General features: G+C 39.7%; 1 protein-coding gene across 1 annotated transcript; it reads left to right on the top strand.

The window, feature by feature from the left end:
* The first annotated feature begins 840 nt into the window (after window positions 1-840).
* FMO2 (flavin containing dimethylaniline monoxygenase 2) lies at window positions 841-14,489 on the top strand. The gene is given in 8 exon segments (XM_015245121.3): window positions 841-1,023; window positions 3,053-3,215; window positions 4,496-4,638; window positions 9,015-9,214; window positions 10,407-10,762; window positions 13,095-13,167; window positions 14,137-14,461; window positions 14,463-14,489. Coding segments are annotated over 8 exon segments (1,413 nt in total). The 5' UTR covers window positions 841-897.
* The last annotated feature ends 411 nt before the right edge of the window (window positions 14,490-14,900 follow it).

Genomic DNA, 14,900 nt, shown 5'->3' with positions numbered 1-14,900 from the left:
TACACCCCACCCTAGTGCTAAATCTTAACAGCACCTAGAGATTATGCCTTAGTCCCTGCAAATGCAGAAGCATCTATTGAGGAGCTCTTGGGTGGCATTATTTAAATTTCTTATAAAAGCCTCTTTGATACCATGCTGCTTTCACAGACATTGACTCCCTGTACTTGGCTCCTATATGATTTAACATAAAGAACATTATCAGTAGGCAGAGCACTTCTTGTAGAGGAAATTGTAAACTCAACCACAGCAGGTGCTGCCTCCTGTTCTACCAAAGCCTACTTGCTAACATTTAGCATCAAGTTTAGGATTCGATTGGCATTAATGTTACTCACCGTTATCACTTGAGAAAGGTTCATTTGCATGGAGCATAAAATGAAGGCAAGGGATTCAAATTAAGATGTGAAAATCACCTGCCACCAACAGTAGTCATTTTAATTGAAATTCTCCATTATGTTTTCTGACCAGTGTCCCAGGGTTTGGTTCCTAAAGAGGTGGGAGATGGGTATAGCCTCCCCAGGGGGAATTTCAGAAAGGGGCTGGTTGTCACCACAATGATTGATGTTAAATAGGTATAGACGTGGGATGCTAAGTATCCTGCAGTGTGTCAGAGAAGGACGGTCCCCACTCCCAGTCCCACCAATGGGGACAGCCCCTCTGGCCCTAGAGCACAGGGTGATAGAGCACATTTGCTGTGTCTCGTCATCCAGATGTTTCAGTCACACTGCAGCAATGAAAAAGGATCACATCACACAGGGGCGAGATTTGGACAAAGAGTAGGAAACCAAGGGATTTTTTTTAAAGACATGATTATTACTGTTTGATTTGATTCTTTAGGAAAATGTTGAAGACGGCCGAGCGAGTATCTATCAATCCGTCATCACCAACACCAGCAAAGAAATGTCCTGTTTCAGTGACTCTCCAATGCCTGAAGACTTTCCAAACTTCTTGCACAATTCTAAGTTCCTGGAATATTTCAGGATTTTTGCCAAAAAGTTTGATCTTCTAAAATATATTCAGTTCCAGGTATGTATTTTGTGGGGGGAGAATGGTTTTCTCCACATTAGTTTAGCTCCCATTTAAATAGAGAAGTTACTCTGCTAATGAAAGTAATTGTGAATAAAACAAAGTATTCTAATCTGATTATTTCCTGAAAAAACAATAGCATGGTAGAAAGCCCAAAAAGTAGTGTCATTACCCCTGATATTACAGATTATGTACATTAACAGAAGAAAAATATCTGTTAAAATTAATGGTTTGAATGATGATATTGATGGTGAAACTGCATCTAAACTAATATTTATAACCATTAAAGACTCATTTCCTTTAAAAGGACATATAAAAAAAATCATACTGTTATTTCATATTCTTACCTTCTCCATAGAAATGCAACTTCTTAGAAAAATGGACTAAATAAACTCACAGCTCTCCTTTCATCCCAGAAGCCTGTAGAAACTATTTTTGCTAATTTTTGATGCATTCTCCAGCAACATAAGAATAGTCAGTCAGATCATTTTGAAATACAATTGTAACTACCTTTCCTGTGATTCCTCAAAAACTAATAATCAACAAGAAAAAAAGACAATATTCTCATTAAACATCCTGAATTTTTATCAATAACCTACACTCTGAAAATTAGTAACTATGCTTAGGAAATAAAATTTAAATTCTATCTCTGAATAAATAAAGCGGAGCTTTTTAAACATATCTCATTTTCTCAGTAATTTTAGTTTTATTCCAGGTTTGTATTACATTCATTTATAATCGGTGATTTGGTGGAAATCTACATATATAAATACCATTAAAATGTTCCATTCTATCTAATGCAGTTTTCCCCCAGTTTCTATTTCTCTTATTTATTGTTTTACTGCTGTTGTTTTCTGGAGGTTGGAGAGGGGTTCTGAAAACTCACTTTCCATCTATTGGTCTCAAAGTTGGTATAAGTCATAAGATGTTAGGGGCTCAACTCAAACTGTAAAAGGAGGTGCTCACTCTAAGTTCTGTATCAACATGGCAAGCTCCCAGGAGCAAAGAACCACCAGGTTACCTAAGGGGAGCAAACCAGCTCAGGTCAGTTGCATTTCTAATAAACTCTCAGTGATACTGAAGGCTGGTCCTGGCACCACATTTTAAATAGCAAGAATCCACAGTACTTTAGTGAATATACTACCCTGAATTACTAATCTGAAATCTTTACTCTCAGCTGAAAATGCCTAGACATTTTATAGGCTTTTCACAAGATTTATGCTAGCATTCCATATACATTTTTAATAGGAACAGCTTCAAAATTTGTCAACCCAGCATTGTGAAAAATATCTGAAAATGTGAAAAGCATGTATAAAGAACTCGAATACTTGCCAACAAGAGGAGAATCATGCAACTCCTCTGGAAGTGAGAAAAGCATTGCTTCCTTTGACATTGTTTCTTATATATATAGCAGACACAGACAACATTTACGCACACTTTAAAAAATTCATAAACCTCCAGACAGCAAACAACATTAAAAAAAAATCAATGAACCAATAAATTATTTCATCCAAATCAGATCATGAAGTGTATTGCTAATATGATGTACTCTGTTTTAAAAATAATAAATATGAATGACTTATCATTTATGGACTGCTGTCATTGTGCAAAGGGCTTCACATGGAATATCTTTTCTAACACAGAGTCTGCACAGAGGTGAACACAAAAAAGGGTTCTTGATAAATACTGACTGTGCAATCTCTTGAGTGATTAACATGTATTTTGTACCTTGCCCAGGGCTCATCTTCCTTTTCTGGGCCTCTCTCAAGTCCTTATTCAGTCCTTCACACACTCGTTCCCACTGCTGAGTTAGGCCTCTAGCACAAAGCAGCACTGGTAGCACCTTCCAAAGAAGAAGGAGCAGGGCGCACTTAGAGTCTTTGCCTTAAGAGGCTTGAAATGGATTCAAAGGGAACCTAAATGGAGTCAGAGGTACATTGCACTCTACCCATCCCCACTCCCAGGGCACCCTGGACAAGGCCCCTGTTGTGCCAGAGTAATTCTCAATGATGCCTTCTCTGGGTTCAAGACAACCATCCTCAGTGTGAGAAAACACCCGGATTTCTTATCCTCTGGCCAATGGGTGGTTGTTACTGAGAGAAACGGCAAGGAGCAAAGTGCTGTCTTTGATGCAGTCATGGTTTACAGTGGCCATCACATCGTCCCTAACATCCCACTGGACTCATTTCCAGGTGAGGCCTGCGGGGATCCCCAGCTTTTTGGATTAGATGTCCAGGTTGGATTGACAGGCAGAACCAGCTGCTGCAACTGGGTGTAACATTAAGATCCGGATAGAGCTAGAAAGACACTTCGAAGTCTCCAAAGAGCATCTTTGTTTCTGTTGATCTCCAGGTCTTCATTATCAGGAAATTCAGCCAACCTCCCCCAAAGTCATTAAATCTTAGAAGTTCAGAGAATTCTCACCCTAATTAGTTCTCTGTTGGAGAGGCCTTTTCAGCCCTGTGCCTCCCTTGGCTTTTTTCCATCCTGCCAAACCTTCATGACTTTGTTACAACCCTGGAGACTTTTCCACAGAACCATGCCCACAGCCAGGGTTACTGGGGAGAGTTTCTGGAAGCACATGCTCCTACCGGGCAGTGATGGATGTGGGGAAAGCAGGGGAAGATGGAAGCTCCCAGGCCCTTCCCTCAGAGAGCATACTTCCTTTCCAAGGCGGTCAGGAAAACCTTTAATACAGTGGTTCAGTCCCAGCCTCACATTATTCAAACCACCTGAGGAGCTTTTAAAGCTCTAATGATCTTCAAAGACTCATTTAGTATAGGGTGTGCCCAGGTCCATTAAGCGTTGCTTGAGTGATTTCAATATGCAGCCCGAATTGCAGCTTGCTGGTCTAAAGCAATGAAACTCTCAAACAGAATCACCTGGAGGGCTTTTAAAACCACAACTTGCTAGGCCCCACCCCTAGCATTCCCAGCTCTGCCAGTCTGGTGTGAAGCTCAGAATTTGCAGTTCTAACAGGTTCCCAGGTGATGATAATACCGGCTGGCCAAGGAACCACACTTCAAGAGCTAATGATCCAAAGGCTATTTCAAGCAACCCACCATCAAAGACAAAGACTTTGATAAAGTCCCGTTTTCCTGGGAAAAGACACAGAGATGCTTATCTTCAAAAAAAAAAAAAAAAGGCTTGTCCATTAAGTTGCTGACTTACTGCAACGTGGAAACCATCCCTCACCTTCCAATGTGCCTTGTTTTTAGCTTATTTTAGTTTTTGTTTGCTCTTGAAAAATAAGAATGATAAATATTCTTCTAATTATTACACTTCTAGTTATTACACATGAAGTGCTATCATCCTAACCATACTTTGAATTTGCTCATTGGTCTTGATGTTGTAACTCCTCTAACAGGGAAAGAGGCAAAACAAACGACTGACCCCAGAAAGGAAAAGCTGGCATACAGCTTTACTGAAATTAACTTGACATAGTTCATGGATGTCTCTCTTTCCCTTGAAGGTATCCAGAAGTTCAAAGGCCAGTATTTCCATAGCCGCCAATATAAGCACCCAGAGGGGTTTGAAAGGAAACACATTTTGGTGATTGGGATGGGAAACTCAGCCTCAGATATCGCCATCGAGCTGAGTAAGAAGGCTGCTCAGGTATGATGCTCTCTGCTTACATCGTACTGTAAGGGGGAGAAAAGAGGGGAGGGGCATATTGGAAAATCTCAGCGATATAACCATGGCTCATTAATTGGTTGATTAGTTGATTGGTTGATTAGTTGGTTGTTCAGTGTGGTATTGCAGAAAATCTGGAAATCAAGAAGCCAGAGTTTGTCTCCCAGCTCTGCCACTGATCAGCCATGCAACCCAGAGTGAGTCATTTTACTTCTCTGGGCTATGGTTCCTTCACTTGAGTTTGGACCAGATGACTTTCTGCACAAGAGGCCTTGTTCCTACCCAGGCGGTTCAAGAAGTTGAACTCCTCATATTTTGGGGAGTGCCTTTTACAAACTTAGTGCATATTTGAATCCTATTTGAAATGTAAACAGTCCATAGTTACCAAGAATCATGAAAAGAAAGATTAAATAAACAGTTAAGACTCCCAGCCAAGATCACAAGGTGCTCCCTGAAGCCTTCCAACTGCTGTTATCTTTATGCCTACTCAGGAATGACACAGCTTAGCTGCCAAAGAGTCAAACATCACAACTTGCAGATAATGCTGACAGAGATGGTTGGAAATGGCAGGGAAAAAAAATCCACTTGATAAAATTATCACCTGGGATAACATGGAAGACAGGCCAACTACCTATTTAGCTCTAGGGGATGTGACTGCGTCTTGTTGTTTATAAGGTATTACAAGAAACACTACTGTCTTGACTATTTCCATTCTGGCTGGGAAATGTTTAATTGTGTACCAGAAAGAATTAGAAGAAAATTATTTTTTGTGAACACCAAAAAAAAGAAAAATCACTTTGAGAAAGACAGACCTAGGCAAAGATGGGAAAATAGCCAAGGTTCTTCTCCCCAGTGCATTCCCTCTCAAGAGGGCCAGGGCCCCCAGCATGCCCTCCTGGCTTCCTCTGGCTACACAGGACTTCCCATGGCCATGTCTGCAACCAGCAAAACTGTCCTGTCCTGAGTCTCACACTGTCAGGGCTCAGGATGCCCAGAAGCAAATGTGATCAACGGCACCATGAAGGGGTTTCACTGGGACCTGTCCCACCCTGGGGACCGAGTAGGTCACTAACACCAGAAAGAGATTTACTAGACCCAAGAGGTCCTCACCTTTTCTGTGAAAATAAACCACTTTTCACTTTTCAAAGCTGTAAGACCTCAGCGTGAAGAACAAGTGAGGAGGCAGTAACTGTAAAGTCTTAAAGAGCCAACTCAGATAGGGGAGCCACCAGCTCCAGCCTCCTACCTGCTGGGAATACCTGCCAAGCTTAAGGAAGGGAGTATAGCTCTCAACCAAGTGACGCTCTGTACCAGACCACTACATGTTGTCAAGTCAATGATTTGGACTTAGAGCAGAATTCCAAAGATATCAAATCTTGGATTGTAAGAGTCTATTTCCTTAAATGGGTCTTACCATGTAAAAAGCCTGTCTACTGTGCCAAATTCAATATTAAGAAACCACCCTGGCTATATTTGTGTGCATTCCAGCTCATGAATCTTTCAAATAGAGTATCTCTTTAGTATATATTAGATTAATAACACAACAGATAATTATGATAGAGTCTCTTACACAGAGCAAGGTACTCTCAATCCTTCTATGAGAAGACTCACCAGGGACTTCATAGGAGCTATGTATGTAAGGGAGAGAATCAGGTACTGCAAAGCTTAAAAATCACAGCCTAAACTCACCATACTCCTGAGTGTACCCTGCATCTGTTAAAGGAAGTTCACGATCATAAGTTTACAGCAGCAATCTCTACCATCATCCAAGAGCACCACTCAAAATACTATGGGATGGTGCTGAGTCATCCATACACTTCCCCACCAAAAACCAAATCTTCGGCCCTTGGCCTGCAGTATGCATCTCAGAGAAATAACCCCTGACCTCAAATCCTCAGGCATAGCATACTATTGCAGGTGGTGGAGCTAGCCGGGTTAGACTCCCCTGCTGAGAAATGGTAACAGCAGAAAGAGAGTGAATAAAATAGGCAGAGCTCCCAATGCAAAACATGGATTGATCCCAAGGAAGAAGAGCAGACAATAAGTAATGGGAAGGGACATTCATGGAAATATTCAAGTATATTATCTAATACCTAATCAAAGTGTTGCCAAGTCAACCAAAGTGCAACAGTGGGAAAAAAATCGGGACATAAGTATATAACCACACACAGACCAACAATTCAACACTATTTTATGTAAGTACTACTTCACAAGCTAATATCTCTCATATGTGGAATCTAAAAAAAAAGAGGAAAAGAGGACACTAATGAACTCATCTACAAAACAGAAACAGACTCCCATAGTAAATAATCTTATGGTTACTGGGGGAAAGGGGTTGGGAGGCATAAATGTGGGAGTTTGAGATTTGCAAATGCTAGCCACTATATATAAAAACAGATTTTAAAAATTTTTTCTGTATACCACAGAGAACTATATTTAATATCTTACAATAATCTTTAATGAAGAAGAATATGAAAACAAATATATGTATGTATATGCATGACTGGGACACTGTGCTGTACACCAGAAATTGACACATTACTACTGACTGTACTTCAATAAAATTATAGTCAGTTTACAATGTCATGTCAATTTTCAGCACAATTTTTCAGTTATATATGAACATACATACATTCATTTTCACATTCTTTTTTGCTGTGAGCTACCACAAGATCTTGTATATATTTCCCTGTGCTATACAGTATAATCTTGTTTATCTATTCTATGTATGCCTGTCAGTATCTACAAATTTCAAACTCCCTGTCTGTCCCTTCCCACCACCCTTGGCAACCACAAGTTTGTATTCTATGTCTATGAGTCTGTTTCTGTTTTGTCTTTATGTTCTTTTTTTTTTTTTAAGATTCCACATATGAGCGATCTCATATGGTATTTTTCTTTCTGTTTCTGGCTTAGTACACTTAGAATGACATTCTCTGGAGACATCCATGTTGCTGCAAATGGCATTATGTTGTCCGTTTTTATGGCTAAGTAGTGTTCCATTGTATAAATATACCACTGCTTCCTTATCCTGTCATCTGTTGATGGGCATTTAGGCTGTCTCCATGTCTTGGCTATTGTAAATACTGCTGCTATGAACATTGGGGTGCAGGTGTCATTTTGAAGTAGGGTTCCTTCTGGATATATGCCCAGGAGCAAGATTCCTGGGACATATGGTAAGTCTATTCCTAGTCCTTTGAGGAATCTCCATACTGTTTTCCACAGTGGCTCCACCAAATTGCATTCCCACCAGCAGTGTAGGAGGGTTCCCTTTTCTCCACAGCCTCTCTAGCATTTGTCATTTGTGGACTTTTGAATAATGGCCATTCTGGCTGGTGTGAGGTGATACCTCATTGTACTTTTGATTTGCATTTCTCTGATAATTAGTGATATTGAGCAGTTTTCATGTGCCTATTGATCATTTGTATTTCTTCCTTGGAGAATTGCTTGTTTAGATCATCTGCCCATTTTTGGATTGGGTTGTTTGTTTTTTTCTTATTAAGTCATATGAACTGCTTATATATTCTGGAGATCAAGCCTTTGTCAGTTTCATCATTTGCAAAAATTTTCTCCCATTCTGTAGGTTGTTGTTTTGTTTTCCTTATGGTTTCCTTTGCTGCACAGAAGCTTGTAAGTTTCATTAGGTCTCATTTGTTTATTCTTGCTTTTATTTCTATTGCTTGGGTAGACTGCCTTAGGAGAACATTTTTGAGATGTATTTGTGAGATAATGTTTTGCCTATGTTTTCTTCTAGGAGGTTTATTGTATCTTGTCTTACATTTACATCTTTGATCCATTTTGAGTTTACTTTTGTGTATGGTGTAAGGGAAAAAATTTTTAAGTCTTTCACCTCCTTAGTCAGGTTTATTCCTAAGTATTTTTTATGTGATTTTAAAAGATTTTTTTAACTTTCCTTTTCTGATATTCCATTGTTTCTGTAAAGAAATGCAACAGATTTCTGTATATTAATCTTATATCCTGCTACCTTGATGGATTTGTTTATCAACTATAGTAGTTTTTGTGTGAAATCTTTAGGGTTTTCTCTAGATAGTATCACATCATCTGCATTTAGTGACAGTTTTACCTCTTCTCTTCCAATTTCGATTCCTTTTATTTCTTTTTTTTGTCTGATTGCTATGGCTAGGACTTCCAATACTATATTGAATAGAAGTGGTGAGAGTGGGCATCCTTGCCTTGTTCAGATTTTAGCAAGAAGGCTAGAAAGTACTTCATTTTGAGGTCAATCGTCTTTAAAACACATTACAGCAAATTCTGGAGCCATACATGTGATATATATGTAGTGGGTTTCTTCCCAAAGGGATGATGCCCTAATGTAAACTGCACTCCTTTTTACTCACCAGGTGTTTATCAGCACCAGACATGGTTCCTGGATCTTGCGCCGTATCTCTGAAGATGGTTATCCTTGGGACATGGTGTATCACACCCAGTTTAGCTCCATGCTCAGAAATGTCCTGCCACGAAAAGTTGTAAAATGGATGACAGAACAACAGATGAATCGTTGGTTCAACCATGAAAATTATGGCCTTATTCCACAAAACAAGTAGAGTTATTTTGCCTTTTTATATACTAATTGGTAATCAAGGTTTTCAGAAATGCTTCTCTATGCAAAGAGCCAAAATGCTAACATGGTTGTTCAAACTACAAACTAACAGTATGGTATCATATATGCCCTGGATGTTGAACTCCAAATTTGTTCTGTATATCTTTTAAAAAGTAAATATTTAAGTAGATGAAGTATAAATATTATGAGTTGCTCCAGAAAGTAGAACTAGGATCATGGGTAGAACTTCCTAATACCTAGATCTGTCCCACATTGGAAAAGACTGCTTTAAAAGATTGTTACCTTCCTTTCAGAGGGTGGAGTGGGAAACCTGACCTAAATTCTGTATCTGTTATGCTGCTAACTCTGTACACCATAAGGGTTCTTCCTATGGGTAGCTTTTAAGAACATAATCACTGCCTATTAATCTCAAGGTTATACATCACTGATCTTATAAACACAAGCAAACAAATGGATGTTTTTCTTTAGTTGATAACAGGTTCCTTCCCTTTTAAAAAAAAAAGGAGCTTTGCAATCTTTCAACAAATGCAATGTGGCTGCTATATTCTGAAATCTGATTCATGTGCAATGTATTCTAAGTTTTTCAAAAACTGGTTATCAAATCTACAAAAGAAAAAAAAAGGAAATTCCAGAAATACAAGCAGAATTTGCTCCATCATCCATGCTATCATATACAGAGACTCTGGATATTTAGGATCAAGAAAACTTAATTCTATGCATTAATTTTCATACTAATCCCTTAAGAAGTTTCAAAACTAATGTGAATTTAACAAATTTTTCCTTTCTTATGATCAGATAGACATTTAGTGGAACAGCAAGATAATTGAAGGTAGATAACATAAAACAACAGTAAAAACATCAGTGGGATAATAAAAACTGGAATACTTAAGAATTGACCATATGCCCTGGCATTTTGTCTAAGCCCTTAGGGATGCCTCCTTTTTTGAAATGTCTTTTACCCACATCACCTACCTGTTTTTCCACAGAGATATGTAACACGAGAATAAAGTCAGATAGCACTGTTTGGAGGTAGGCCAGCCAATCAACTTAGAACGTTTTATGGATATTTGGCAAACCTCTTCATTCTCAGAGCCAACCCCATAAAATATTAAGAGAATTCAAGACCTCTCCTTAAGTACTCCTTCTGAGTGTTTTCTTCTGCATGTTTCAGATACCTTATGAAAGAACCGGTACTAAATGATGATCTTCCAAGTCGTATACTCTATGTAGCCATCAAGGTGAAATCAAGAGTGAAAGAGCTCACAGAAACTTCTGCCATCTTTGAAGATGGCACAGTGGAGGAGGACATCAATGTCATTGTCTTTGCAACAGGATATACTGTCTCTTTTTCCTTTCTTGAAGATCATCTTGTTAAAGTAGAGAATAATAAGGTCTTGCTGTACAAATATATGTTCCCTCCTCACTTGGAGAAGTCAACCCTTGTATGCATTGGTCTCATCCAGCCCCTAGGTTCCATTTTCCCAACTGTTGAACTTCAGGCTCGTTGGATAACAAGAATTTTCAAAGGTAAGTGAGTGGACAAGTGAGTAGCTGAGGGTTTCACACCTGGTAGATTTTACTCAAGAACAAATTTAGAAAAGGAGGTCACCAACAAGAAGGCTGCCAATTTTGGCTGCTCTCACAAAATTAACATCCTAAAAAGTTAGCAGGGAATTCACAAGATAACAAATTCAGAAATATAATAATGATAATATATATCTGTAATCATTCCTTTAAAATATTAGAAAATTCAGAGAATTTCAGTTGGCATGAAGTTAAGTACATATTTTCTCTTGGACTAATGCGAGAACAGTTAAGAAGGAAACCACCTATGACTCCCGGTTTTACCTACATGATGTTTATAAATTCCTCAGAATATGCACAAATCAAGAGATTGAGGGCCTACTCCATGCCTGTTTCCAAATTAGCTCTTTTTTATTTATTGTTTTTATCTTGCATATTTATTACTGAGCCAAAGCACTACTGCAGAAACCCGGACACAAAGAGAAAAATCATTTTCCCGATTAAACACATCCAGCCATTCATATAGTAGTGGTATTTTCAGAGTGACATGGTAAGATGCAAGTGACCTCATTTTGTTTCTTGGCCAGGAATCTCTTGATCCCGAAAGTCTTGTGAGAAGACATGGCAAGGAGTAAATTCAACCACACATAGGATGGCAGAGAAGAGAAGAGCGTTCCAAATTTTCTCTTAATACCTAAGTAGCTCAATCTCACAGATCCCTACAAAGCTATAAAATTATTTAAAATATTTCTATCTGAGCATTGTGTAGCACATTGCACTCCTAAAAAGGCTATTAGTATGTCCCTCATCCCAGGGTTCAGTTCAGCTTAGCAGAAACTTATTGAATACTTAGCCCTGTGCTGGAACTTGGTGGGATAGAGAGAAATTTAGGCAAATCATTTCAACATAATAAAACAAATGCTTTGGTAGAGGAGTGCATGGAGTGTGTGGGTAGAAGAGAAAGGGTGCTTAGCAACACCAGAGTGGGATAAAGGGAGGGCATGTGGTCAAGGAAAATTTCCTGGATAGCTGGATTTTCCCAGGTGCAGAAAAGGGAATTGCTTGAGTCAGAACACAGGGGGCGTAAGACATACGAAGAATTACAAGCTATCTGACATTGCTAGAACATGAGGTGTGAGGCAGAGAAGGGTGAGAGATTATTCTTAGAGAAGAAAGGACCAGGACACAGGAACCTTGTAAGGCATGATAAGGAGCTTGAATATAAAATGTAGATCAGCTCCTCCCAAACTTAGCTACACATAAAAACCATCTTGTAGACTCTTAGGGACCCTGATTAAGTCTGGACTGAAGACCTAGATTCTCCATTTAAGAAAGCTCTTCAGCCAGAAGACCCAGTGAAAGGTTCTAAGCAAGGACCAGACATTATCAGATTACATTTGTGATAGGTTATTTCAGAATTAGTGTGGAAGATAGATTTGAAAAATGGAAATGATTGGAGTCTCAGAGACCAGTGAAAAGGCTACTGTGCTAAAATGTGATGCAACCTGAGACATAGTTAAGAGAAACATCAGCAGGACATAATGCTTGGCTCCACATAGAAAAATTAGAAGAAGAGAGAGGAGCCAGGGGTGACTTGCAGATCTCAGGCCATGGAAACTGGGTAGAGAGCAGTGCTGTGACTAGAGAGGGGACACACAGAAGATGCAAGTCTGAGCAGGAAGACTTCAATGATGAGCTCAGTTTTGGACTCATTGAATCTGAAATGTCTGAAGACTAGCCAGATCCAGAGGAGCTGATCATTTTTCAACCTGTCTGAAGCTCAGAGGACACTTGGGACAGGGAATGGAATCATAAGCACACAACGATAACCTACTTCAATCTTCTCTCTCCATCCCCACTACCCCATCTTAGCTGGCACCAGTCTCTCACCTAGTTTTCTTCAACAGCCTCTTAACTATTCTTGCTGCCTTTAAACTCCCCTTCCAGACCCCATTTTCCAAAATCCAGTGGCTAGAAGGATCTTTTCAAAAGGCAAATCTGATATGTCAGCTCCTGCAGAAAACCCTCCCACAGCTTCCCATCACCTTCAGAATGGAGCTCAAGCCACCTGGAATGGCTTCCTGACTTATCAGGCTTACCATCCCTCTCCAGCCTCTTCTCTTGCCCCATCCACCTCCTGGTGTACCCTGGTGATCCATGGGCAGTATCACGTAGAACCCAGAGGCAAGTGGCACAGCCCAGAGTTCAATCGCATAGCAGCCCTGACTTGGTATAACATAGGGAAATGGCCAGAATTTAAGTGTAGGGATCAACTACTAGATAAAGCAATGATACTGAACCAGACCCACTACTCAAGCCAGCTTGTTTTCCCTAGGCTTGTGTACCTTGCTCTCAGAGAGAACTACGATGGCAGACATTATCAAGAGGAATGGAAAAAGAATTGACCTGTAAGAATTTGTTTTAACTCTTTACATAGTAGTGTTTCTCCAAGTCTGGTGATCTGTCTCCCCAAAGAACCAACTACCTGCTTCTTTAAAATGCAAATTCCTGGGCCACAGCCCAGACCAACTGAATCAGAATCTCTGTATGGGGCTGCACATCTGCACGTTTATGTTCTTCCTAGGTGATTCTCACACACACTAGCTTAAGAACCAACTACTTAAAAACAGAAATTTCACCAAATCAGAACATTTTTCCCTTGACTTAACTTTGTTTCAGTTTTGTATGAAGTCCATGTTAGATTCTGTATCCTCTCACACTCTGTGGCTAAAGAGGGAATGGAATGGGGGACAATGGTGGTGGCAGTAGTCTGAGTATCTCTGAAAAGTTAGCTGGGGGAGTTGATGTGAAGTAAAGGGTCAGGGATTTATACTTTGTGATAAAGTGGAAAGGAGTTCAGTAGTGATCAAGTACCCTTGGAAAGTTGACTGAGGGGCCTCAAATCACATATAGGGGTTATCTCACGTTCAAATTCTCACTTATCTAACACATGCCAGCCAGAGTGCCAGGTACCTTAATAATTTAACAGGGAAATATTAAGCATCTCCTCCATGCAAGACACTGAGCTATGCTTCCAGCTGCAGTATCTCATGAATCTTTGCAGCAATCTTGACTAGTTTTACTTGCCTGGAGACTTGAAGCTGCTTACCAAATACCAAATAATAATCATGGTTGTAAATTCTGTCACATTCCTAGAACTTCCATGAATTCGTGGGTCTTTATTTTACAGCCTACTCTCAATCTGAGATATGGGCCTCCTGATGAGATAAACTGACACTTGACAACCAGAGATTTCATTCAAAACTCATTTATTCCGTCATTCTCCCCTTCATTCTTTTAACAGCTATTGAATGCCTAATGTTCTTATACAACAGAGAAGCTTTTGTGAATCTGCCCCTTTTTCTTCCTTCGTTAAGGTTTGGAGAGAGCCAGAGCCAGATACTGCAGACCAATTACGTCGACTACTTGGATGAGCTCGCCTTAGAGATAGGTGCAAAGCCAGACCTCCTCTCTCTCTTGTTCAAAGATCCTAAGCTGGCTATGAAACTCTATTTTGGGCCCTGCAACTCCTATCAGTATCGCCTGGTTGGGCCTGGGCAGTGGAAGGGAGCCAGGAGTGCCACCTTCACCCAGAAACAACAGATACTGAAGCCTTTAAAGACACGGTCACTGAAAACTTCATCCACTTTCCTAGTTTCCTTCCTGCTGAAATTCCTGGGGCTTCTCACTGTTGTGGCTGCCTTTTTTTTTCCAGATTCAGTGGTTCTAACCTGTCAGCATAATGCTTTTGACTTTATTGTCAGTCAGTACCACTTCAAGAAAAAAAAAAGAAGACTAAAAGAAAAATTATTAAATCTATATTCTGAATGTTAGAGTTGGGAGAAGCAGAGTGAGAGTTAGCAGAATTAGGTCTAGGTATAAAACCAAAATGGTGTCATGGCATTTCTTTGTCATTCCACCCTTCCCTCAAGTTCACCAGAATCTCTGAAAAGGATAATAGTACACTGGCTAAATAGTACTGCCAAGCTCTGATGTCAGAGAGTCATGTGGAAAAACAGTAGAACTACACAGGATGAAAAGCAGGCCCCATGGCTTAACTCATTGGAAAATTTAAATTGTGGGCAAATATTTAAACTCCTGCACATTGTTCCTGATAGTCTTCTAACCCGGACTCTGGTAG

The sequence above is a fragment of the Vicugna pacos genome, chromosome 21 (assembly GCF_048564905.1).
Source record: "Vicugna pacos chromosome 21, VicPac4, whole genome shotgun sequence".
Classification (NCBI taxonomy): Eukaryota; Metazoa; Chordata; class Mammalia; order Artiodactyla; family Camelidae; genus Vicugna; species Vicugna pacos.
The sequence above is the reverse complement of the archived record's forward strand: the minus strand, read 5'-3'. Positions and strand labels throughout refer to the sequence as shown.